The sequence below is a fragment of the Lethenteron reissneri genome, chromosome 32 (genome assembly GCF_015708825.2).
Source record: "Lethenteron reissneri isolate LAM-NWPU_2019-01 chromosome 32, ASM1570882v1, whole genome shotgun sequence".
NCBI classification, from domain to species: Eukaryota; Metazoa; Chordata; class Hyperoartia; order Petromyzontiformes; family Petromyzontidae; genus Lethenteron; species Lethenteron reissneri.
The window spans coordinates 12,818,482-12,844,907 of NC_083810.1; the positions used below are offsets into that span (position 1 = coordinate 12,818,482).

At 48.8% G+C, this 26,426-nt stretch overlaps 2 protein-coding genes across 4 annotated transcripts; both read right to left on the reverse strand.

Moving 5' to 3' along the window:
- Window positions 1-683: 683 nt before the first annotated feature.
- On the reverse strand, window positions 684-13,465 carry ASIC5 (acid sensing ion channel subunit family member 5). The gene is made up of 10 exons (XM_061564145.1): window positions 13,423-13,465; window positions 12,027-12,293; window positions 10,914-11,142; window positions 9,404-9,538; window positions 7,982-8,131; window positions 6,673-6,820; window positions 5,427-5,483; window positions 4,424-4,592; window positions 2,131-2,222; window positions 684-1,001 (listed from the first exon to the last, which is right to left on the reverse strand). Exons 1-10 carry the CDS (start codon window positions 13,455-13,457, stop codon window positions 826-828), a joined length of 1,458 nt encoding a protein of 485 aa, XP_061420129.1. The 5' UTR covers window positions 13,458-13,465; the 3' UTR covers window positions 684-825.
- Window positions 13,466-15,463: 1,998 nt separating this feature from the next.
- On the reverse strand, window positions 15,464-25,282 carry LOC133350058 (mitochondria-eating protein-like). Of its 3 annotated transcripts, none has more exons than XM_061564045.1 (8): window positions 25,097-25,281; window positions 23,612-23,898; window positions 22,274-22,379; window positions 21,149-21,249; window positions 19,017-19,135; window positions 18,071-18,166; window positions 17,188-17,319; window positions 15,464-15,975 (listed from the first exon to the last, which is right to left on the reverse strand). In XM_061564045.1, exons 2-8 carry the CDS (start codon window positions 23,825-23,827, stop codon window positions 15,708-15,710), a joined length of 1,038 nt encoding a protein of 345 aa, XP_061420029.1. In that variant the 5' UTR covers window positions 23,828-23,898; window positions 25,097-25,281; the 3' UTR covers window positions 15,464-15,707. The 3 variants fall into 3 exon arrangements, with proteins under 3 accessions (XP_061420029.1, XP_061420028.1, XP_061420030.1); XM_061564044.1 differs by having other exon boundaries at window positions 23,612-23,902; XM_061564046.1 differs by lacking the exon at window positions 18,071-18,166 and having other exon boundaries at window positions 23,612-23,902; window positions 25,097-25,282.
- Window positions 25,283-26,426: the final 1,144 nt, after the last annotated feature.

The window sequence follows — 26,426 nt, forward strand, 5'->3', positions numbered from 1 at the left end:
TTACTGTGAATATCTGCTCGTTTTGTCAATGTGTTCACTCAACGTCTCAGTAGTGCTTGATATATTTGCATAGTTTCACTCCGATGAAGCAATCACCGCGTGTGCTGGTGAGATCCGTTGGTTGGGCCCGTTCATGTGTCACGTGTTGTTTGTGTCCGCTTTCGTGTGATTTGTCGTTAAAAGGGTGACCCTCGGCAGGGCCGAAAGTGTGTGAAGTACGTGTTGCATGTGAGTGCGGAGACGTCCGTGTGTGTGATTCCCAGGTCGACTCGGCCTCAAATGAGTAGCTCGTGTCTTCATCGGTGTTCGCTTAATCGCACTTGCCCCAGCAGTCTCTTAAGGCTTTACGGGGGGTTTTTGATTCCTCGGCAGATAACAGGAGTAGAACATTTTGTTGATTTTTTTTTATTAAGGAAATGCATTTGACTTATTAACATTGCAGAATTACTTAGGAAAGTAGCTTCTCACTGGATACATTGTTTAGCTCCGTGAAACGATAATTGTCCAGCACTAAACGAGCCAATGTTTTCGATGCGTTTGAGGGTCATAGGTTATATGACTCGTTTATCAACGATGCTTTTCATTGAGTGGAGCTTATCGGAAATTAATAACTGAAAAGGGCACTTCAAAATGATTAACCCAAGCTCAGTAGCTCACCTGGTGTATTAAAAGTAATTGGGATGAGCAAGTTGATTGACTGTCCTTGTATAGAAAACTAACCCGTTCAATTGCCATCACGTGCGCTCCATGACACTCCTGGACACGTCCACAAGCTGGATTGGAACCGCGCTAGCGGCGGGGAATAATGACATTGGAAATGATCATTTAGCCTTGCACGGGAGGTGACAATGCAGTCTTGGTGCAGGTGGCTGCGCGGTTGCTCAGGAAGGAAGCGGCAGCATTGAGGGCCCTTGCGGCGCTGCGAGCCACGAACTCCAGCACCTCGATGATGGTTATCACGCTGGCGCCTACAAACAGCCCAAGTTGTCCTCCGATGTCGCCTGCATGCGCGCACATACGGTGATGCTTAGCGCAGCTACCCTGTCCACGCTCTCGTCCACAAGCGACGATTGAACAGGTAAGGGAGCCTCGTTTACATCGCGATGCGGGGGGGGGTAATGAGGAATGCAGGAGAGTGGGTGGGCTGGGTGAGGCCGTAGATGTTAAGTGGGAATAAAGCAGCGTCTTGTGTGGATATGATTTGGCTCCGGGGATGGGGCATTGATTGGTTTTGTTTAACACAACCGCCCAGGCTGGAGTGTACATAATTTAGCGAAGGATATTTTGTAACGTACGTAATCTAAAGTACATCATTATACGGTGCCATGTTACTTGTTATTCAACCGCTTTCACAAATGTATCAAGATGGTCTCAGCCCAGTTATCTACAAATGACTGCACGAATAAAATATCCATTCATTATTACATTTGGTTTCTCACTTGATTTGGCTAAATTCCACCTTTGTGACTTAACATGTATAATTTTCACCGCCGTGTGTCACTATTATTCTTTGCGGGACACAAAAGATCCCTCCTGGTGCGTAAGTGGGAAGTCATCTTCCAGGCCCCTTGAACATCGTGTGATGCACTTGCTACCTGCAGGGTTCCAAATGGAGATTCCTTTGCCCCGTGAGACGGAGCCGTGGCACACACACGAGTTAATACTGGTAGGAACCCACTGGTTCCAACAGCCCACAGGGGATTATTGTGTCCGTCCGTCGTGCAGGGAGGGGCTGGGTGGGGAGGGAGGGGCTGGATGGGGAGGGTGGGGCTGGGTGGGGAGGGTGGAGAGGGGCTGGGTGGGGATGGGCTCGGTGGGGAGGGTGGGGGGTGGGAGGGTTTGGGGTTGGGTGGGGAGGAGCTGGTCACCCCGTGGTGCCCTTATAAAACTTAACGTTTAACCTACTCACGCCGGCTTGTGCCCGCCCTCACAGTCGGGCATATTTGCGGAATACACCACGCCGCCGTTGACCCTGCAGGCCATTGACCGAGCAACCCAACGTTCCTACCAGCTCCCTCCGCAGGAATGTGTTACTTGGAGAGGGGGGGGGTGATAAGAAATCATTGTTGAGTGATGTTTGCGTCTGTTATGTCTGCTTGACGCCCTGCCACGGTCGTGTGGACCACCCACTGAGTAAGACGCTCTCTGGCAGGGTCTTCTGCTGCTGGATGAGCGCGTAGCTCAGATCCGTGTACGCAACGTCGATGGACACCAGGTTTTCTCTGTTGATAAGACGGTCACATCGGGCAACACATCAAATACGGAACCGCATCTACCAAACTTGTATTCACGTGCTGCGCGTGCCTGATGATTGGTAAACACACCCCAACACCAGGACACAAGGCCGCCGTCCGAATTTGAATCGGCACGCCACGTCGTGTGGGCACCTGTTTACCAAACATCGGGCGCGTGCAGCGCGTTCAATCGTATTTGAACCGAAGAAATCGTTCAACTTGTACTGCACTTCTATGCTTCCACGTCCACGCACCGTCGCGTTCACCCACGTGCACTGACCACGGCGGGGAAGTATGTTCAGTTAACGGGCGCGCATTGCATTTATTGTTCAACGTGGAAAGAAAGGTGCGCCGTGGTGGGGGTTCGATGCGATGTAACGAGACACGCGTAACACGTGCACCATCCCAGCGGGCTCCAATGTACAACTCGTACAGCCGCGTTGGGCAATCCACTGCTAGTTGAGGGCATCACCACGCCGTGCGGGTCGTGGTGGTCATTGGGGGGGGGGGGTTATTTAACCATACTTCACCACGCTGGTCACTGCCGTTTGACGAAGGCATCGTACAGACTACACAATACAACAAATCGATTTTACAGCACTGCCCTCTCCTGACGACGTAGCCCCACAAGTGCCCGTCGGAGTGCGCTATCCACCAGGCTCGAACCGGCTGAGCTTGCGAGCTCCGGCGAGAGTGGGCGCATTCTGGGTGCTTTGGTCGAAGGAAATGAATCGATGTGATTGAGTGACTCAAAATGTACCACCGATTAGGCATAGGTGTAGGGTTAGTGCTTTATAACGGGAACATGAATGTGTGTGTTCAAGTTGGCTTCTAATGCGTCTCCTCCCGACGTTTCGATACCTTGTTCTTTTTTAAGCATCGATTATTTAATGGCTCGAACATTGTCTGGCTTTACGCGTTCTGACCTCGTTCGTTTCTGCCACTAACGCCTCCGCTCTGTGTTCCCGTCTTACCCCGACTCACCTTGAACGTCCGTCTCATTTGTACTGTCGAGGTCTCTAGGGCATCGGCTGTTGATTGCGGATGTGACTGATGAGAGGGGATAGGCTGAGGAGAGGGAGACAACCGAGCGTGGTTGTGTGGAGAAGAAAGGGAGTTTGTGGCTGCCTCTGTGTAGAAACGGAGGGGGAGATCCTGCGGTTGTGATGATGGCTATGGTTGGTTTGGGCTGTACGCCATTCAGGCTCTGTTGAGGCTGTGGTTCTGTTGACGGGGAGGGAGGAAGGGAGAGAGGCTGTGGTCGGGGAGGGGGGGACGTGGACTGTGGTTGTGTTCAAGTTCAAGTTCATGTATTAGGTATAGCCCTGTGAGCCATTCGGCTCTTGAATCGGGTGCATCGCAACAAGACAAAAAACATGAACAAAAAACATCTTAAAGTGAATATGTGACTAAGTGCAAACAGAAAATCCAAGAAATGACAGCAAAATATTGCAGAAAAAAATCACCGTACACCAACGCTGCACCTCGTGTAGGCGAGGCTGTGGCTGTGTAGGGCTGCACCTCGTGTAGGCGAGGCTGTGGCTGTGTGGGGCTGCACCTCGTGTAGGCGAGGCTGTGGCTGTGTGGGGCTGCACCTCGTGTAGGCGAGGCTGTGGCTGTGTGGGGCTGCACCTCGTGTAGGCGAGGCTGTGGCTGTGTGGGGCTGCACCTCGTGTAGGCGAGGCTGTGGTTGTGTGGGGCTGCACCTCGTGTAGGCGAGGCTGTGGTTGAGTGGAGCTGCACCTCGTGTAGGCTAAGGTTGAGTGGAGCTGCACCTCGTGTAGGCGAGACTGTGGCTGCGTGAAGCTGCACCTCGTGTAGGCTAAGGTTGAGTGGAGCTGCACCTCGTGTAGGCGAGGCTGTGGTTGTGTGGGGCTGCACCTCTTGTAGGCTAAGGTTGAGTGGAGCTGCACCTCGTGTAGGCGAGGCTGTGGCTGTGTGGGGCTGCACCTCATGTAGGCTAAGGTTGTGTGGAGCTGCACCTCATGTAGGCTAAGGTTGTGTGGGGCTGCACCTCGTGTAGGCGAGGCTGTGGCTGTGTGGGGCTGCACCTCTTGTAGGCTAAGGTTGTGTGGTGCTGCACCTCGTGTAGGCGAGGCTGTGGCTGTGTGGGGCTGCACCTCATGTAGGCTAAGGTTGAGTGGAGCTGCACCTCGTGTAGGCGAGGCTGTGGCTGTGTGGGGCTGCACCTCATGTAGGCGAGGCTGTGGTTGATTGATCTCTCGTAGCGATGCGATGCCTGCAGGCTCGGGAAGGTGGCGTAGGACACGGAGGACGGGAAGCCCTTTTGCAGACACGGCACGGGGCACTGCGACAAGTGGGACCCCCCCGTGCACATCCCCTGCGCCTGCGAGAGAACTACAGCCCGGAGGTGCTCAGCCACCGACCAAGCAGCATCGGTATCATCAGCATCATCATCAGCATCATCGACAGCAGCATCATCATCAGCATCATCAACAGCACCATCATCATCGCAATTATCATCAGCACCATCGACATCAACAACGCCATCATCAACATCATCATCAGCATCATCGACAGCACCATCGACAGCACCATCAGCATCATCATCAGCATCATCGATAGCACCATCATCATCAGCTTATCATCAGCACCATCGACAGCACCATCATCATCAGCTGCATCAGCTGCATCAGCAGCACACTCGGCAGCAACAGCAAAAGCAGCATCGGCAAAATCTTCATGATGAATAATTGATTGTTTGGTTAGGTCACGTAATTATTCGTCAAAATTTATGTCGTAAGACCCTCCACCACCTGACAAAGCCATACATTGTTACACGTAAAAGCATTTAACGTGGCGTTTATTATCATTGTTGTTGTTTCAACTCACCGGGAGTTTAAGGAGAGTTCTCACAACCGAATTTAGCAATAAGATACGCGACATTTCGCTTGAAACTACGCCGATAATCTTCAGGACAAGTTCACGGCAGTCGGAATACAATCGGGGAAAGTGAGAATCATTACCGAAATAGTAGTTGGTCATCACTGTCATCACCAGGCATGCATCCATCACAAAGCACCGTCAGCAGCAGCACCAATATCAGTCAACTGCACCACCGCTACCACAACAAGACAACCACTCCAATCGCCCACTTTGGTGGTGGTTGTCGTGGTCAGAAAACAATGCATTACAATCAACCACACGCATGCGTCAGAGGACATCACGTACCCAACGCGTCTCGGGCGCAGTAGTAGTGCTGGTACAACGAACACTCCTCTATGTCACCTGCAACAACAACAACAACAGCAGCAGCAACAACAACAACAGCAGTGTCTCCAGTCGGGCATAAGGACACACCTGCCGATATAATATCCATTCAGTTTATTGATGCATGTTCGTCCAGGTGAGAGCTCTGTGATATTTAATGCGGGCGGAGATCTCCTCCATCCAGGAAGGCATCGCTGAACCGCGAGGATCCTTATCACGAGAATTTTGCAATGGGACGCTTGTCCCACGTTTGTCCCATTCCCATTCCTTTATCTTGACCATTTAGATTCGCGTGGGAGGGAAGTCGGAGAACCCGGATAAAATCCCACGACGCACGCAACGGGACAGCGCTCGGTGCTTCCGGCACACAGACGAGTTCACGAACCAACTTTGTTGCACGGTCATCAAATTGTCAGCTCGCGGCCCAGTGGCTTTTGGAGAGTTCCGCAAAACTTGCGTGAACTGCCAACTTATGTCTCCAAAACTGTGGGCCACGTGTGTGCTTCATCGCATATCCTACGGCGCGAGACTTTATCACGGAGACCTTAAAATCTTGTGACTATGCAACGCGACTGAGTAATTTGACATCATCTGAGGTGTAGCTTGTTTGCCACCATTCCAGCCAGGGCACACTGACAAGTCTCACCGTTTGGTGCCTCAAAATTTGGTTGCGAGGTCATGAACCTACTTGCTGCACTGCCATATAATGGCCACGTAATCTCTGCTCCAGAAACATAGGCCTTCTATCATAATGCCCTCTCTTCGAGGGGGAGGTCACTCTCTCTCCTCTGAAGTTAGCGCCCTGCAGTTTTTGAAACTATGAATATTGTACCGAATCTACGCTCCATTTAATCGCAAACAAATAAATTGTAATACTCTTTGGTTTTTCGGTAAAGTCACGTAGGAAAAAAATATATAATACAATAAAAAATATAATGAAAAAAACAACTACGTGACTTTACCTAAAAACCAAAGAGTATGAATCCTTGCAGTCACGAAAACTTAAAATCTAGAATTAAATACATTTTAAGTTCGACTTCAAAAGGACTCAACTGTGGACCCGCATTCCCAATGTGACTCGGAACGGAGTTGCGTAGGCACGGCGCGTAGCAACAACAGGTCGGCTTGTGGGCACGTCGCGCTGTGAAAAAAAAAAAACGCACACAATTGTGCGATGTTGTTGATGTGCTGCGTGATGTGCACGCACCTGGGAAGTTGAAGGGCTTGCAGCCGCAAATTCTCTCCACCAAGTCAGCCTCGCACTCCTGGAGGCAACGCGCCATGCTGTAAGGCGCCGGGGACTGCAACTTCTTGCTGGGGTCGCAGTCCCCCCACGGGTACTGTTGGTTGATGCTCTGCACGAGACGCAGCAAACAAAAAATGCCATCAATGGCAACAATATCGTGGTCGAGACTAATTATGGATGGAGCGGCAGCCGTGGGAGAGAACTCTGGCAGGAGGCTTTGGGTTGCCGGGGGAGCGGAGAGCGCGTGAAGGAGTCGAGCCAGACAAGAGGGGAAAAACTGTGGAGGGCCGCGGTGGGAGCAGGCCCATGGTGGACTTTTAACATCCGGAAATAGAAATTTCACATTCTTTTTATGGCAGCAGTGAGTCTATTGATAGGACAAACGCGGTGTACTTCCCATAAAGTGGTGATATTTGCTTTGTCAAGCCTGAAAGCGTCAAGCGATGAGTCTACCTCCAACCGGGACTTGAGCTCACGGTGGTTTTGCTGCGTGCCCAGCGCCCCCCACACCACCAATGTGCCACTGCGCAAAATACTGGAGCAGCTGAGACTCTCCCAGTCTATTTAGCCATGTGGTCTTTTACAAATTGCTGCTCGGTTGCCTCATTATTCAGTGCACTACACTGGACAAGCCCCATTCTGGTTACGGGAAGCTCTTGCCTTCCGTGAAGAGCACGCAGCAAAGGAGAAAGCGTGACATCTCACAGCCTGGAAGGTGATCTTGGGCTTGTTCCACAGCTGAGCAGCTACTGAAGCGAGGCGTGCAAACCAACATCGTAGCTATCCAACACGTAGGTTTCCATGACCAATGTTATTCATAATAAGGGGTTTTGGGTTAGACCGCGTAAGTATAATATGTCGTAACCCTCCACCACCCGACACGGCCAGTAAGGTTCAAGACTGTAAACAGGTGGATTGCTTCACGATTGTGGCTCAATAATGCTGGATGTAATTACCAGCAAAACGTCGAACTCAAATTGTAAAAATAGTAACTAATTAGCACGCTTTGTCTATGTGACAAACCTTACTGGCTGTGTCGGGTGGTGGAGGGTTATGACGCATTCATACTTACGCGATCTAACCCCAAAAACCTTAATTATGAATCCTAGCTATCGATGTGTGCAGACTGTTCAACTACACTGGAGCCCACAGATCAGTCACTCAGGGGACAGAAAAGTGTACAAGGGCTCCCATTGCCAAGCACGCTATGCCACTGGTACGAATCTACCTACTCGCACCTCTGCCCCATGCCCCATGCGTGTGTACATACCTTGGTGTGCTGGACTGACACGTACGCCTGGGTCCCCACGCCAATGGACAGACCGAGTGCCTCCACTTGCGGCGGCTCGTCTGGGTCGTGCACAACCAGACGGATCCCGACTCCCGTGAAGCCCAACTCGGGGTTCTCCCAGTAGTCCCACTGCACGCCTCGCAATTAGCACAGCACACTCCCGTGACGAGGGCACAATCACGACACGTGAGAGCGAAGATGGTTTCCATAATAACGTGAGCTATAAACTATTACTGCGATAAGCGATTATTTTATTTTACCAGGTAAGGCCCACTGAGATATATCGCTCTGTTCGGAAGCGACCTGGCCACAAATGATAGCCCAATGAAGTGGATTATCACGTGGAAATGTATAGCAGCCAAATACTCCAAACACTTTTTTCGAAATGTCGAGGGTAAAACCAGAGGACACGGAGAAAAATCTACGCAACCACGGGGAGAACATGAAAACTTCAAATACACAGGCATCAGGGTCGGGATCAAACCCCACGACATCCTGTATACCAGGCGAGGTAGTTAACATCTCTTATGTCGAGGCAATAAAACAAATGCATGGTGAATGGGACATGACCCTACTAATACTGCAATGTTTTTCCCACACGTTTCCACTAGATGGCAGATGTTTGCTCTGATCAAGGATGGCCAGCGCCCTTGCACAAATGGATATTAGAACAGCAGTGAGCTATTCGATATTGTTTGTTATCTGAGGTTGTGAAGAAAATTCAGAATGAACGTTAAATTAGAGCTGCAATATGGTGACACCTGCACAGTGGAAATGTTTATATGTCGGTGTAAGGACTGCAATCAGAGTGAAGCGCATATTTGTGATGACAGTCGTCATAAGCCAGTTGATTCTTTCACTCCAATATTGATAATTTAGCATTTTATAATTGCCGTAATTTATAATTGCTTAAATCGTTCTTGTTTTTACCCTGATTTTTTTTTAAAGAAGCATGCCATTTCAATGAGATGTTACCTTTTTGAAAAAAAATAGATGTTTATCTATTTATTTATATAGTTTTCATTATGCATACCTTCACCGAGTACCAGTAATGACTCATTTACACAGAAATATATAATAAACAAGTTAGGGTATCTTTCACTACATTCAGTTAAAGTAACATTGTAGTTTATCACCAAATGGGATTTCTGAATGTCATCAGTGGTGTGTTGCCTCTTAAACAAATGCTGCTGCGTTGCCTGATTTTATGAGTCGTGACAGATGATGGCAGCTTGGGGAGCCCTGAATACAGCAATGGATAGATCATGGATGATGATGATGATGAATTTGCTGCTGGGTTGCCTATAACATCAGACCACCCAGCATCATTCGATGAACAACCATTACTCATGAAAACCCACTGAAAATGATGATGATAATGATGAAACTTCTGATGGTCACCTGCTGCACATCAAAAAGGACCTGGAGGCCTTTCCCAGCTCCGGCTGTCTTCTGCTTGAGCGATCTTTGTTCTTCACTGAAGCCGCCGTTGAATGTGTAGCAATTGCCGTATTCTGTGAACACGTGCTGGAAATCCTGTGGGGTGGTGCCGTCAGTTGGGGTTGGGCAGTGACATGAACGCGTTTATTTACGATTTTAAGCAAGTGCAAAGGCCGCTTTTCGCTAAATGTGTAAAAAAATTGTCCGTCCGTCCGAAGATACTGCACGAGTTTTCACGATAACTGCAAAACCATGAAACCAATGTTTTGTTTCTAATGGCATAGTTCAACTTCCTAATAAAATACAAGATCGCTTAATTTACTTGCTAACGTGCATTAGGTTAAACTCATGGTGATGATGATGACGATGATTATGAAGGCTGGTTTTCACGTATCATAATTTCCAGAATAGTGGCATACTCAAATCTTGATTTCTCACTGGATATGTTTGAGTCATCGGTGGACTGGAGTAGGCACGTGAGTCATTTGCCACAGTCCATAGCGAGAGATATACTGGATGTGGTGTGCTGCAGCGTGTTGGAACATTTGGCGGGTGACTGCGCCGGATAGACCCAGCTGAAATTAAGCCCTGTTGGTTTCCGTAAAAAAATGTCTGCTGAACATCAGGGCTTCCTTGAAAATTAATCTTCTTATCATAATGGGCTCTTACCTGGTTATAAATTGAATCATCTAAACCTAATTCCTTATTTCCTCTGGTGAGCGTTAATTAATTTTAACAAGGATCCTAATATGCACGTTGGTAACTTTGAATTTATTCTGGTGCTCTTCACTGCATTTGAGCTCACTTATTTCTACTGTATAGAATTTAATAGACCGCTGGCTCAGGGTCAAGAAGACACTTTGTTTCTTAGATTTTTTTTCAAATTCTATCCCAATTGTGCGATCAGTATAATGTCACGAGACGCAAGTGTCCAATCAGATGTTAGAGAACGGCCCACAGAAAATGATGTCACAGAGCTACTCAGAATAAAAATATTTATGCTGGAGGAATCCGATCAGCGATAAAGCTCTTTTTTTCACAGGTGTCCAGTACTTCCGAGATCGCTTCAAGTGACCGCTGTTCCGCACCGTAGCAGACATCACTTTTCTCAGCCCCTGCTACAAAGAGTAATGTTCGGAGCGTGACAATAAAACCAATCATTTCTGACAGCTGTAATCTATACAAATAAAGTGCAGAATCAACATGAATGCGATAGGGGGGGTGGGGTTGTGTGTGGACCACGACCATCAAACTCACTGCACTCGAGAACCCGGTTCAACCACAGGTGGGCTACCCGGAGTCAAACTCAGGTTCTTAGCGGTGCCAGCTCAGCCATCTCAGCCACGTGTGGGATGGCTCTGAGACAACGGCGAACGCCTCCACTGTGCATCGTGACACGCGCTCGCGGGGGCCGAGGGGGGAGGGGGGCTCTGCCATCTGAACCACAAGCGCTGAAGCCGGACTTGACCACCTGAGGTCCGCAAGGCCTGGAGTTAAAGTTGCACTCGAGCAGCGAGGCTGCGTTGAGCTGAAATCCGTGCTTGCGCGTGAAGGTGCGCGTGCTGAAGTTGAGGTTTTCATCCCAGAAGCGGCGCACCTCGTCCGCCACCTCCTCTGGCCACTCGTCGACAACGCCGGCCGACAGGATGCTGAGAGCGGCCAGCAGATCCGTGGTTCCCTGCAGAGAGCTGCGGCGGTACCTGTGTCACGCACAGCCCGCGTCGTCGCTGTTTGACGTCATTGTCTTCGTCGTGATTAACGTTGCCATTGTCACCGTCGTCGTTTGCTGTCATTGTCACCGTCCACGTTGTCGTCATCGTTGTTGTCACTGTCGTCATCAGTCACTACGCTTCCACCCATCCGTTGAACATCAACTAACAAAGCCCCTCATCCAGCAATCACCCACGCATCATCACCCAGCCATCGCTCCACCCACCCATCTTTCAACGAGCCATCACTTATCCATCAACCGGTCATTCACCAAACTCATCATCCACCTATCCATTATCACTAACTCATCAATACGAAAACTTCAAATCTGGAACTCATCAATAATCCATCACCCATACAACATCCATCCACCGTCCTCCAGAATCTGCAGCAGCATCGCAACTTGCGTGGCTTTCATCAGCTGCTCATCTTTGATGAATGGATTGGTCGATGAATGGATGGATTAGGAGACTTATAATTGGACAGTTGTATAGATGGATGTATGGATAAATGGGTAGATACAAAGATGGATTCACGGTACGTGCATATATGACAGAAGGTAATGCTTACCTAATTTGGCGAATGTGTGAATTGCCATGATTCAATGTTATGATTCAATCCAAGGATAATGTATTTCACATTGAGCTGAACTAAGCAACGTCCAGCAGTTGCCGGGGTCATTTCAACACATTACATAGGAGAGAGACAATTAAAAAAAACAACCGTGTAATCATTCTCACATGATATGATGCGCCCATTGCGAGCTACGGAACCAATACTGAAGCGGAGTGCGCACGCACGGACGCACGTGACGGACCTGCCGAGGGTGCACGTGCGCTGGCTAACACGGGTGTTCATCGCGCGCCGTCATCACCGATTGTAGTTGCAGAAGGTGACGGCGGGGAAGGAGAGGTCTCGCACGTAGTGCAGCGTGAGCGAAGTGCTCGTGGGCCAGGCGTAGTAGGCGGCGAGACGCAGCGCCACCTGCCAACCCGCCATGGCCACGCCCGCCACCACCACCGTCATCCAGAAGGCCCTCTGTGCACGGCTCTGCGCGGAGGTTGCCCGTGCCACCCCGTGAAGACTCGTGGAGGAGGAAAAGGCAATCATCTCCTTTGGCGAGTCCGTGGGCCCTGCAGGGCTTCCCGTGGAACAATGCAAAGGGAGGATCGGGTGGTTGTGTGGACGGTGGTGGTGGTGATGGTTTCAATGTTGGACAATGGCATGTTTGCAGGTCTGTTTATGGAGCTGCAGGGGCTTCCATTGATGAGTTCACAATTCACAACCTAGCCAGGGTTGACTTGGCATTGTCAGCTAACATTCACCCATCGTTATTGTCATCTGTAATCATAACAATTAGCAGCAAAGGTAACTAACATTTTGGCAGTATTTTCAAACCTTAGATTTTATTAATGTTGATCTACAGCATTAAAATACTCTCAATGATATTGTCCATGACTCTATTTCCCATGGCTCATTAGACACTAGCTATTATCTTAAGCATATAAATAATAACATACACACGTAGACATGCAGGATTTAAAGCCATTAATATTTTCCAAAAATAATTGAAATCAATGTAAAACGAGACCGATGCCACGTTTGACTATTAGCGCACCTTCGCGCTTTGAACCCAGCGACGTAAGATCCATTCCCAACCACGGCTAACATTCTAGATTTGAAGCTTTCGTGACTGCAAGGATTCATACTGTTTGGTTTTTTCGGTCAAGTCACGTAGGTAAAACAATCAATAAAATAAAATAAATTAAAACAACTACATTAAATCACGACGTTTCGGAGGCAACACAAGCTTCCTTCATCAGGTGTAAAAAAGGCACAGCAAAATAACTCCTCTTACCCTATACAACAATGTCTCATCACAAATAACTCTCGCTACAGTTATTTTGCTGTGCCCTTTTTTACACCTGATGAAGGAAGCTTGTGCTGCCTCCAAAACGTCGTGATTTAATTTAATGTTTTCATTTATTTTATTTTATTGATTGTTTTACCTACACGGCTAACATCATTGGATGGGCTCTCTCCACCCCCCTCTCCCACCCCCCGTGAACAACACTTCATAAACCTGCACTACCAACATGGTGAAGTATGGTCAAACAACCCACATGACAAATACGGAGTGGAGGTGCCCTCTTTCAAAAGTAGATTGACATGGTTCTGTAAACCAGCATTCATTATTATACTAACTGCTATTGTTTAAAGAGGCGCGTGCATGTCGGTCACACTTGGATGAGCGATTACTAAGAGCTTACCTTCTCTGCAGGCACGGCGCGTTGGAAATCTTCATCGCGTGATCGCCCTTCCACCGCGTTCGTAATTTGAGTAGAGCCTTGGAGCCAGTCTTCTCTATATAAACATGTGCCACTTACTGAGAGACAATATTTGCGCCTGTAGAGCACGCGGGAAGCCCTCTGCGGGCAAATGTTTGTACAATTTGTCACAACGCGTGTTGCCTGCGTCCCATCGCTATTCTGTTTTGTTACCAAAGTGCTTAAACATCGTTATCCGAATTCTCGATTACGTCCCTAAATGCGTTCAATGAGCGCTTTGTCACTCACGCTAACTGCCCGGGTAAAGTTTTGCATCTGTGACGAGCCAATGTCTTTTGGAGCGGTGGCGCGGTGATTTGCAACACAGTCTGAAGCTAGCGACTCATCCATACGGCTATTTGATCATCCATCAATACATCCACTCATACAGATGTATCTCCACGAATACACCCATTAATGCATCTATATTAGTTTGGCTATACACCCAACTCTCTATCCATTCATTTCTCAATGAATGCATACATCCATTTGTATGATTCTTTGTTCATCCACTTAGCGCTCTTGAAAATTGTTCTCGTGATCTCGTGTTTAAAATTTTAATTAACTGATCATCTCGTACGGAATTTTTCATCGAGGTATTCATTACATGTAGTTACTAACACTGTGCTCTGACAACGTGTTAAAATGTGGTCCGTTCTTAATAACGTAACGCTTGAATGCTATCTTTGGGATGCTGTTAGAATGGGCACTGAAAGATTGGGTGCTGTTGCCTTTGCAACAGTCACGAGAGGAAGCAATGCCCAGGTGTGGTTGCAAAAGTGCCCCTGGTGGTGATGACTTCCGGACAATCATCATCATCGGTCTCCATGTCCAGGCAGCATTCAGCTTGGATAGCAACAACTCGCCAAATCTTTCCATACAGTATTTACAAAATGAATGCATTTCCTTGAATAATGCACTTTCGACTCTCGATTTTTCTTCAAACCTACTGAAAACAAAAAAACCCGATTCACATACAAGCTAATCCAGACTTTTGAGATGTGGTGCTTCCAAAGACCGCTTCAGATTTCACCCACTGCCCAGCGTACAAATTGCACGAACCACAACTGGCAATAAAAAAAGAAGAAGAGGAAGCTGCTGTGCTTTGCTCTGTCACTCGTATACGAGAAAAAAAAACCTTCCAACACCATCCTGCAAGTCTCGGTCAAAGGGACGAGGAAGGGAGGTCAACCAAGGACCAAACGGATGATGGACTTGGTGTCGTGGACAGGGAGGCAGGCCGCGGATGTTGTGCAGATCGCAAACGACTGCGGAAGGTGGAGATTTAACTTGCAATGCCGACTGTGACGCCACAACTACCACTCGGACTGGAAATGATACTGCAGCGTAGGTATTAATTCTAGATTTGAAGCTTTCGTGACTGCAAGGATTCATACTCATAGGTTTTTTTTGGTAAAGTCACGTAGGTAAAAAATGAAATTAAAAGTTAATAAAAGTAATAATGGAAATGAAATAAAATAATAATTTTAAAATAAATAAAAAATTCGAAATAACGTTTTAATTTTATTATTATTAATTATTAATTATTTTAAAATAATGATTTCATTTTATTTCCATTATTACTTTCATTAACTTTTAATTAAATTTTTTACCTACGTGACTTTACCGAAAAAACCTAAGAGTATGCAGCGTAGGTGTTTACAATGTCATGTTCGACATTACGCCCGACGGTGTCCGACGTTTTAGACATCAGAGTGGATCATGGCAGGGGCAAGTGCAGGGGAGCAGAGGAGAGGGGAAGGGATGAGGAGGAGGAGGGGGGGAGGTGGAGTCGGGTGGCAGTTGAACAGCGGGGGAAAAGTTTGGCGCTCCAACGAGGAACGGGGCAGGCTCAGCGTTCATGGCAGCGCGAGTGAGGAGGCGAGGGAGGGATAGTGGGGAGGGCGACCGTGGGAGCAAGAGCGCTCTCGGGGAACAGAGAGCGCGCTCGGAGGAAGAGACACACGCAGCGCAAGACCGGAGAGTGGGTTAGTTGAGTTTATTTCACGTAATAACCTCGCGTCATAGAATCGTTGCGTACGCCACAATTGCCTTCGACACATTTCACTGTTCTCCGGGTACAGTTCTGTGAAATGCTCGCGGCGGACGAGCGTGCGGCAGCAAAGTGCGACGAATGCGACGCGTCGCCCGGAGCTCCGCCGTCACACAAGGGGGGAGGAGAACAGCGCACGCACAACGGCGGCCACGGACGCGACACGCTGCTGGGTCTACGCGTCGCTGCGGTGTCGCAGCAGCAGCGGCGTTGGACGGCTCTGCGCGTCGAGACGGCCGCCTCTCGAGGCGGACTTGAAACGCTCCGGCAGGCGGGCATGGCACGACGCTGTGGAGTGGCGCGGGCACGTGGCCATGTGGTGGCGAAGCGCGGAGGAGCTGCGGACCGGAGAAGCCCAGCGAGGTGGAGAGGAGCTGGGAGTCGGAGACGCCCTGCGGCGAGGCGGAGCGCTGCGCTCGTGGCAAGGCATCGAGAGCCATCCCCTTGAACAACAACAGCAACAACAGCAGCAACAACAACAACGAAAATGAGGACGTAACAATTTGTGTTTGACTTTTTGGTGATTTTTTTTGTTGCTTTTTTACTTGACATTTTCAATTGGCTTTTTTTATTTTAACCAGGCATCGAACACGAATTATCACGTGTGGTCCATCCACCCCAATTAACATTCACGGTTCTCCTACCCCCACACCAGTGTGAAAGGTTTCTGTGGTCAACACATTAACCTCGTGTGATAGTGACGACCTGGGAACAGCTGGCGGTCGGCACTTAACAACGGCAAACACCTGTAGCACTACCCTGCGGGCCACCATAAGTGTAAACACTCTTTGTTTCGACGCGACACTTGCACAACTACTCAGCATTACACGTGCAATCTTTCTTCCTTCTTCACGTCGCTTCAGTCACCCTTAATTTACCAGCTGAGGGTCCGTTCAAACAGTACATCTGTTTGCACGCATCATCCAGCCCAGTCTCACCACGTCAGATAAAACAATGTCGTATCTGTACTCTGTAGTTTCCTAGTCAGCGGAGACCGTGCGTAATTTATTCTCATCTCCGCAGCATACAGCAATGGTAATGAATACAAGCTGGCAACCCAGTCTATTAAGGGAGCCACCATTACATTGCGCTAGGCCAGGGGTCAGCAACCAAAATAACAAGAAGAGCATTTTTTTTCGAATTCGGTGGGAAAAAAAACCTCAACATTTCAAGAGCTGCAATGCACAGTGTGGTGAAAACGAGACCGTGTTCCTGAATAACTGTCACGAAGCAGTTCCTTAGAGAGCCACCGCACGCGGCTCTGGAACCGCTGGTTGCCGACCCGAGCTAGATTGTATCTTAAACACATTCCTCCTGCGGAGGGAGCTGGTAGGAACGTTGGGTTGCTCGGTCAATGGCCAGGGTCAACGGCGGCGTGGTGTATTCCGCAAATATGCCCGACTGTGTGGGCGGGCACAAGCCGGCGTGAGTAGGTTCAACGTTGAGTTTTATAAGGTGTCTCATCGTCGCCAATCATGCTTAGGTATTTGTTGCTGTCGTAGTCTTCGTCACACACTGGATGATTTTTGCCCGCTAATATTCATCGCCGAGTCGAAACAAAATTAAAAACGCTTCGTGAGCATGACCGACAGTGGGGGCAGAGCGTGCGGAGAGAGATAACGGGGAGCGCGATGGACGCGGCGCGCTGCACGTACGACATGCGCTCCAGCAGGCGCGCCTTCTCCTGCTGCAGCGTCGCCATCTCGGCCTGCAGGTGCCGCGCCTGCCTCTCGCTATCCTCGCGCTCGCGCCGGTTCACCTCGGCCTCCTCGCACGCCGCTTGCAGGCTGATGCACGCACGCACACACACACGCACGCACACACACGCACACACACACACGCATGCACGCAACACGCACACACACGCACACACGCACACACACACACGTCCACGGTAATCGTGACACGGTACGTTGCATGTTGCAGAAGTTTGCGGTTACAGCCTAGCGACTGACCTGGCTAATACTGCATTTGGGGTGTATTGATAATAAAATAAAAAACGCCGTCTGCTTCAATGAAAATGTTAAACATCTCAGTGACCTTATTTAAAAAAAGAGTTAGCCATTTGTGCCGCAAACAATGCACGTTTGCCATATTTTTTCATCATTTATATCCAAATTAAACAAAAACATTTTCAAGAGCTGAAAAGTAATCGACTCTTTTCCAGATGCAGTGACCTTCTGCCTGATTGCTAGGTTTCCCTCCTCCTTCACAAGAGCTGAGTGTCATACATCTCCCAGCATTGGGGCAAGGGTCCAAACATATCGTTTTGACTCCGACACTCAATCTGGAGCTGTGCATGCGTTAACAGCGGAGGCGATCGAGAGGTCAATGTTGAGTGAACATTTGGTACAGACGAAGCCTCCAGTAGCCGACAGAGCCGCATATTCCTGTCCGTCAGAGGTCGCAACCGGGTACCCGATACCCGTACCCTACCCGATATCCCATTTGCGACCCTGGTGCGGCCGGGTACGGGTAAGGAATCAAAACCCGTTTGCGACCTCTGCTGTCCGTCAGTGTGAGCCGAGAGGCCCTTACTCCGCCCTCAGCTGAAGGATCTCCTCCTCAGACGCCAGGTAGGTGGAGGCTGAATTGGTCTTTGAGGCTTCAAGCTCGTCGGCCATGTTTTTCAGGCTGGAATAGAAAATGTTGGCATGGGGAAAACCCTCATTCACGTACGGTGGGAGAGGGCCTCATTCAGCAGTGGACTGACAAGGGGCTGTACATGTGTGTACTCGTACAACCCGTCCCGACACACAGTCAAAATCCATTGTATCTAAAAAAAATACACTATTTTCAATTTAAAAGTGTTGCCTTTCCTGATAAGTCATTGCATTGCGGCATTGCTTCTACCAAAAAAACTAAAGAGAAATGTACCTTTTTAAAAAGTGTTTTACATGTGAGAGGCAGCCAGAGCATAAACACTCACTACTTGCCAAAAACATCTTAATAAAAAGAGAACTCCACAGCAATTGTTGGCACCGGCTCACCGCCCGGCAGCATTCCAGCTTACCCGCCATTCCTCAGCGACCGTGAGATGCAACTTGCATGAACGACGACGCTACGTCAAAATAATCTTCTTGGTTCTTTCGGTAAAGTCACGTAGAAGGGAAGTAATAAAATAATAATAAGAAGAAGAGGAATTCCTCTTGATATGCAAATTCTTTTGTCAAGGCGCTCTTCTTCCACCTCCAACCCAGCTTATATATAAGCTCCAAGCTTGGCAGTGTTTCATTCTTCACCTGAAGACGGCTGCTTGCGTTGTGGCCGAAACGTCGTGAGAATTATTTTATTATGTTTTATTTTTATTATTTTATTACTTCCCTTCGACGTGACTTTACCGAAAGAACCGAGAAGATGAATCCCTGCACTCACGAAAGCTTTAAATCGAAAGACAAAATAATCGTTACATTTATTTTCATTTTTAGGCATCGGGTGCAAGCGCCACCACGCCACGGATGGCGCAGAGCGGCAAATCACCCACCGCTGCTTGGCATTGCTCAGCGACTGGCGCGTGGATCGCAGCTCCGACTCGAGCGACCCCACCTCCCGCATGTGGCGCGCACACAGGTCTTGCAGCTGCCGCTCCTTCTGCGCCGTCTCCTGAACACGAGACGCTCGCGTGTTGGGTGAGTTAGTCAAGACGAATCGGAGCATCGGTGCTTTTGGCATTTGCGCCGTTTCTTAGGACGCAAGGCTGTTGCGAAGGAGCTATGTTTCGCACGTGAGTAAATATGCAGTAGATTCATAGTTAACGATTGCGTAATTTGCGAGCAATTTTAAGATTTGGTAAAATTGGGACCGTGACGCCAGGACACGTGGCATACTCGATTATAAATAAACATCGCAGGTTGTGGAATGTCCACTGTGAAGCAGAGGTCGTGTATTTTTCGTTTATACATCTGCTGTATTAACCAGGGCGGCCGTGCGACTCGAACCGCGAACCTCTGCAGCAAGCGGCAAGTGAGCTGCTGCACGAGCATTTCACCATCCGAAATTTGGCAAGATAACTGTGACTAGGGGGTTGTCACCTTCTCCGCTTTAGACTAAACCCACACATATTTCTTTGTCAGCATAGGTCAATCAAAACTGCAAAGTTCAGTCAGAAAGATCAACACAATATCACAAGATCTTGGCACAAGCCAAATCATGCCAATTCGCGCACTGTCCTGGTCAAAGCCTCCGTCCCGTAAATCCAGACAGGTGGCAACCGAGTGACGAAGCTCAGAAGCAATGGCGTCAGCTATCGAGTGTGTGCAGGTGGTACAGCATTTGTTTACTTCTCTGCTCTGTAGAAAAAGTTGCTTCTTCACAAATTCCGCCACAGTATTTTACAGCCGTGAGGTATTGCGACGTGGTACGAGGCAAACCCGAGACCATTCGAGGCATGGGGCTGGGACACAAGTGGAGTTGATAAAGAAGATTTGGACTGCGATTAGTAACAAAAATGCCCTGGGCTTGGTGGTTCAATTCCTACCCTAGCTAGCCTGTTTTTTTAAATCTTTCCCTTACTTTCATAATTTTGGTAGTAATATTGGTAGAGGTAGGTTTAGTGGCCTAAGGTTGCCAGTGTGGTGATGGGCAGCATAGGTGAAGGTGAAAATTAGTTTGTGGGAAGTAGTCCACGGTGAATTTGGTCGTTTCCTCCCCCACTTGATGAATGCAGCAGTTTGGCCACGCACAGTGAGAATTGGTCTTGAAAGTGGTTGTGAGGGATATTCAGTCATGAGAGGGATTATCAAAAAAGAATGCCACCTGTACTTTGGTTGGTTTGGAGGGGGCTTATATGGATTTGGAGCACAGATAAAATCATGTAGGTGCACAGGTTATCAAGACACCTCACTGGTTGAATGGTCTGGCCTCTGCAGTAGAGGCAAGACTGGGACTGCCTGGGAAGGTTCGAGCGTGCAACTGCGTGATCCCCAGGAGGTGCAGCTGAGAGGATGAGAGCTGGGGGTGCTCAGAGCCAGGAGTGAACGATAACACCCAAGCCTACCAAGCTGCTTGCAGTCACTGCATTGGGCCTTGTAAAGGGCCAGGACTCTGCCAGATGGGCCAATGAAAAGACGGTGGACAGAGTGGGTGTGAAGGGGTAGGTGGTGTGTGTGTGTGTTTGCGTGTGTACTTTCGTGGGAAGCTGCAGTGCAGTGGTTAAACCTGGTGACGAGTTCGTTTACAGTTCACGACCAATATCAGCGACGATTATCTGAACCGGTACTGGGCCTCCCAAGGTCGACTTTGAACTATAATGGGTACCTGGTGCGGTGTGTTAACATATTCAGCACTGGGGAGACAAAGGCAGGCCGGGCATGGTGGCTGCCACCCACCCCCTCGTATGCCGTGCCGGCCTTTCATAAGTGCTCGCTAACAGCACTTTCCCCAACAGTCTGTCAAAGGTTATATGGGGATCTATGACTTTGCATGCGTGACATTGATAGTGGGTTTTCCCTTTGTATGAAGATGACCATCATTGCTCTACAAAGTACTTTAACACCCTCTGCGTCTCCGAGTGGGGTGTGTTTTCACGCCACAACCGTGCGGCCAACCGCCCTCCCCAGCCAAGCGGACATTTGTGTCCGCAACGCGAGAGATGGCGGACAAGCTCGTGGCAAGTACCCTGATGAGGGTGAGGCTGGTGTTGGGCGATACGCCCGGGGAGACGGCGACGTTGCTCTGAAAGGGCAGGAGACGTGACTTGGCGCTGGCGGTGGGCCCACCTAGGAAAGCGAGAGAGGCTTCGTGTTGGCTTCACAGCGTTCTTCCGCATGGAGAGGTGTGGGGCACCGCCAACAACCCGGGATATGGTGTGCTCTGCGAGTAGGGGATCCGCACCACTAGTCCGTAGGCAATGTACATGGTGATTTCTCGTTTCTGATCAATTGCTACGTATCACCCGTTCTGGTAGGTGCAGGCTATGTCCTGACTCCAACGGCGTGGGTTCTGGCTACATGATCGGAGTGTCCAAAAGCCAATGTTTGTTCGGTCCTACAGTCAATCTTTCAATGGTCGTAGGTTTTTACCCTTTTTAAACTGGTACAAAACTGACACATTGTACCAGTTTAAAAGGGTAAAAACCGACTACTATATTTTGCCACTGGTAAAAGAGATCTCATAGTGTAAATGTCTTTCAATGGTCATTAATATTCTCCGAATGTAAATTGAGACGGTGGTTCATTGCATGCATATGTTTATTGCACCTAGAAAAATGTAGCACGAAGAATGCATACTGGAGGTTAAGAAACCCTGGGCAACATTGGCAAAGTAAGTAATGTCCAAGATATTTTCGTTTGTGGGCTGATTAATAAAAGTGCAGTTCTGCAGTAAGTTGCTCAACCAACTGCTGACAGAAGGACCTCCACTAGAGGGAGCTAGAACCCTGCTAGAGAAAATGTGGCCTACTCGTTAATGCTGGTAAGAAGTCTTGTACAGAGTTGGGAGTATCCACACGACCAGACTACAGGTCGTGTGATTGACAAATTGTGATACACAATATACCAATTTATCCTGTTTGATGGACAGAGGTAGGGGTGTCATAGAAACGCGCCCATTGTTTCAACTACCATGCTAGCAAATTAAACCATTGACCTTTGGATAAAAAAATTCTGTATGCCAGCATCCCTTCAGTACTGAATGCATGCCCCGTATAAATGGGTGCTTGCTGGGGCAGTTCGTGTGTGGGTGTTGGCTGTGCGGTTGTTAGCTGTGCTATTGGCAGTCTGCTGGACTCTGGGCTACCCATACCTTGGTTGGTCTTATTGCTCATCATGTTCAAAAGCTGATTCTGCACCTTTGAGGTCCTCTCAATGAGCTCACAGCAGTGGCTCAAGTTTTCATTGCTGCTGTTGGCCTGCGGACAGCGCAACACGCGTAAGGACATGCCAAGTCATACCGCAAAACAACTGTCACTGGCCGCTTGGCTCGATGCACAAACACACTTGCTATAGTCATTCCGAAGGTGTAAGTCAGCAGAGATTGACTGGGCCACGAGGCAATTGGGCATTTTCTCGGCGAGCCAGATCTGGATTTGAGTTGACTTGAGACTTAAATCTCAGCTGCACAATCAGCTGGTGGCAAAGTTGTGCAGAGTAAGAAAACTCAACTCCTGGTAGGTAGAGCTTGTAAAATTAATGTCCAGTTAACTGCTGCAATAATTCCAATCCTGTAAGTCGGTGGATTGTATTTGGCTTTTTACTGTAGGCATCACGACATATGGGGAGTAATAAAAATGGACACAAACTACCACTGCCTGATACAGTACCTGAATTTAAATAGGTTTGTTAGATTTTTTTTTCAATTTAAGAACTGAATGAAGGGGAAAACCTTTTTCTACCAATGGGAAAGAACCATTCCAATGTGCCTTGAGAATAAAGTGTGTAATCCTTGCGTGTACTGCCTGTTATCAGACATGATTCAGAAACATGGTCGTTCATATAAGATCTCGAACAAACATAATATCGTTTTTTTGTTAAATAGCGTGGACATAAATGGGTCGTTAAGCCCGCCACCACACGACAAAGCCAATTAGTAAGGTTTGTCACTTGAACAGAACGTGCCAATTCGTTACTCGTACAGCACACCGCTGTGTTGGAGAGCAAATCCACACCATTTACAATCTGAGTACCATTTGTACGACTTACTAATTACTAATTGGCTGTATGCAGTGGTGGCGGGTTTAACGACACATATTTACGCGATCTAACCCAAAAAAAACGATATTACGGATATTGGTCGCGAAAGCCTCCGACTACGTGTTAAACATCTCGAACAAAGACCAAAAAAGTGCACAAATAACAACCGGCAGATGCAACCTTGGAATTTCACCGCGACAGACAGAGACAGAGAGAGAGGAACACGCGGATTAGAGATCATACACAGGGGTGCGTGACATCGTTCCAACTTAAAAACTCTCAAAACAACGTCGCGAGTAGGAGGAGGAAGAGCAGGAGGCACTCCGATGGGCCGAGAACAAAAACGGATTGGCAGCTTTTGAAGTGGAGCGCGCCCTCGACAATGCCACGGATGACACCTCAAGCAGACGCCCCCCCCCCCCCCCCCAACGAGGCGCGCTTCGAAGCTCACGTGGAAGTCGCCTTGCCAGGAGTCCAACCTCTCCTGCAGGGCTCCGTACGCGCCGCTGTTGGCGAGACGTCGCAGTGACTCTGCCATGGCTCGCGTGCTCGTGGGCTGCCCGCCGCCGTCATCCTCCTCCTCCTGTGCCCTCCAGCCCGGGTTGGACCCCCGCCGCCTACGGCGAAAGTCGCCTTCGGGCATCTGCCGCCTGAGTCGTCCCGCCATGCAGCGCTGGGCGGTGGGACGCGCGCGTTTGGGCGCCCTTGGAGGTGGCCAAGGGGGGTGTTGGTCTCGGTCTGGCTGTGCGGGCAGGGGAGGGGGTTAGTTTAAACTATTTAAACTTTGATTATAAAGCTTTCGTGACTGCAGGGATTCATATTATTGGTTGTTTCGGTAAAGTCACGTAGAAGGGAAATAATAAAATAATACCAATATAAAACAATAACAAAATGTTTGTTGTTTTATATTTGTATTATTATAAAATAATACAAATATAAAACAAACAAAAAAATTATTGTTTTAAAATAATACAAATATAAAAAATACCAAAAAATATATTTGTATTATTTTACAAATAAAAAAATATTGTTTTATATTTGTATCATTTTATTAAACTAAAACTATTTAAACTTTGATTTAAAGCGTTCGTGACAGCAGGGATTCATATTCTTGGTTCTCTCGGTAAAGTCGATATTTGTATTATATAAAATATAAAAAAAAATTATATTTGTATTATTTTATTATTTCCCTTCTACGTGAATTTACCGAAAGAACCAAGAATATTTAAACTTTGTTTTTATTTTACCAGGTAAAGACCCCACTCAGCTTATTTTTCAGAAGCGAACCTGGCCGCTAATGATGGCTTATCAGTCGCCGGGTGTCCAACGTGTCCGTGTTGTTTATATAACGAAGTTGTTGAAGTTGTTACGGTCGCGGGTGCGAAACGGCATGTTTATTATCGCACGCGCGCTTAGCTACAACTTTTATATTCTCAATTCGTACTCTAATCGATCTATCGACCCCCGTGTGTGTGTGTCCGTGGGGAGCGGTGGCGCAGTGGTTAGCGCGCTGCGCTACAAACCTCAGAGGTCCGAGTTCGTTTGCCCGGTGACGATTATTTGAACCGGTCCTGGGCCTCCCCTAGGTTGACTCGGCCTCAAATGAGTACCTAGTGCGGTGCGTAAACATCGCCACTGGGGAGACAAAGGCGGCCGGGCGTGGCCCTGGCCACCCACCCCCTCGTGTGCCGTGCCAGCCTTCATAGGCGCTCGCTAACAGCACTTGCCCCGAGTCTGTTAAAGGCTATACGGGGAATCTTTGTCTTTGCCTAAAGGTGCACCTAGCCTGGCACAGCGCCGTAGTGATGACAACTGCCACAGTGGCGGACGGCGGCTCTTGGAGCGGTGGTGCAGCGGTTAGCGCACTGCGCTACGAACCCGGCCATTTGAACCGGTCTTGGGCCTGCCCTAGGTCGACTCAGCCTTAAACGGGTACCTGGTGCGATGTGCACAGCATCAGCGCTGGGGAGACAAAGGCGGCCGGGCGTGGTGTTGGCCACCCATCCCCAGCAGTCTGTTAAGAGGCGATACGGAAGATCTTTGTGCGGGGAGTGCTGTGAGTACGAGCGTGTGACGGCGTCTGTGTGGCCGTCTCTAACCGACGGCTCTCGGTGACGCCTCGCGGCGCTTCGAGTTCGTTTGGGCGGTTTGTGGCGCGTGCTTTGTGAGTGACCTCCTGGGTCTGCCCCGTGACCTCCTCCTGCCAGCGGGCGTTCGACACTTCACGTGGCCTCAAGGTGCACATGGCCTGGCACGAGCGTCGTGGTGACGTCACCGCCACTTAGTGGCGACTGGCGGTTGTTGTTGTTGTTGTATGTCTATGTCTGTGTGTGTGTCTGTGTGTGTCTGTCTGTGTGTCTGTGTGTGTCTGTCTGTGTGTCTGTGTGTGTGTCTGTGTGTGTCTGTCTGTGTGTCTGTGTGTATGTCTGTGTGTGTGTGTCTGTGTGTGTGTCTGTGTGTGTCTGTGTGTATGTATGTGTGTGTGTATGTCTGTGTGTGTGTCTGTCTGTGTGTGTCTGTGTTCGTCTGTGTGTCTGTGTGTGTGTCTGTGTGTCAGTGTGTATGTCTGTGTGTGTGTGTCTGTGTGTGTGTCTGTGTGTGTCTGTGTGTATGTATGTGTGTGTGTATGTCTGTGTGTGTGTCTGTCTGTGTGTGTCTGTGTTCGTCTGTGTGTCTGTGTGTGTATGTCTGTGTGTGTGTCTGTGTGTCTGTCTGTGTTCGTCTGTGTGTGTGTCTGTGTCTGTGTGTGTGTCTGTGTGTGTATGTCTGTGTGTGTATGTATGTGTGTGTGTCTCTATGTCTGTGTGTGTGTGTATGTCTGTGTGTGTGTCTGTGTGTGTTTGTGTATGTGTCTGTGTGTATGCATGTCTGTGTGTATGTGTGTCTGTGTGTATGTATGTCTGTGTGTATGTATGTCTGTGTGTGTCTGTGTGTGTGTCTGTGTGTGTGTCTGTGTGTGTGTCTGTGTGTGTTTGTGTATGTGTCTGTGTGTATGCATGTCTGTGTGTATGCATGTCTGTGTGTATGTGTGTCTGTGTGTATGTATGTCTGTGTGTGTCTGTGTGTGTGTCTGTGTGTGTGTCTGTGTCTGTGTGTGTGTCTGTGTGTGTGTCTGTGTGTGTGTGCGCGGTATTGTCGCGGCTACCGCGCTGCGCTACGAACCTGGCCACCCGAGTTCGATTCCCGCTCACGGCCACCGCCAGTGACGATTGTCTGAACCGGTCCTGGGCCTCCCCTAGGTCGACTCAGCCTCAAATGTGTAAACA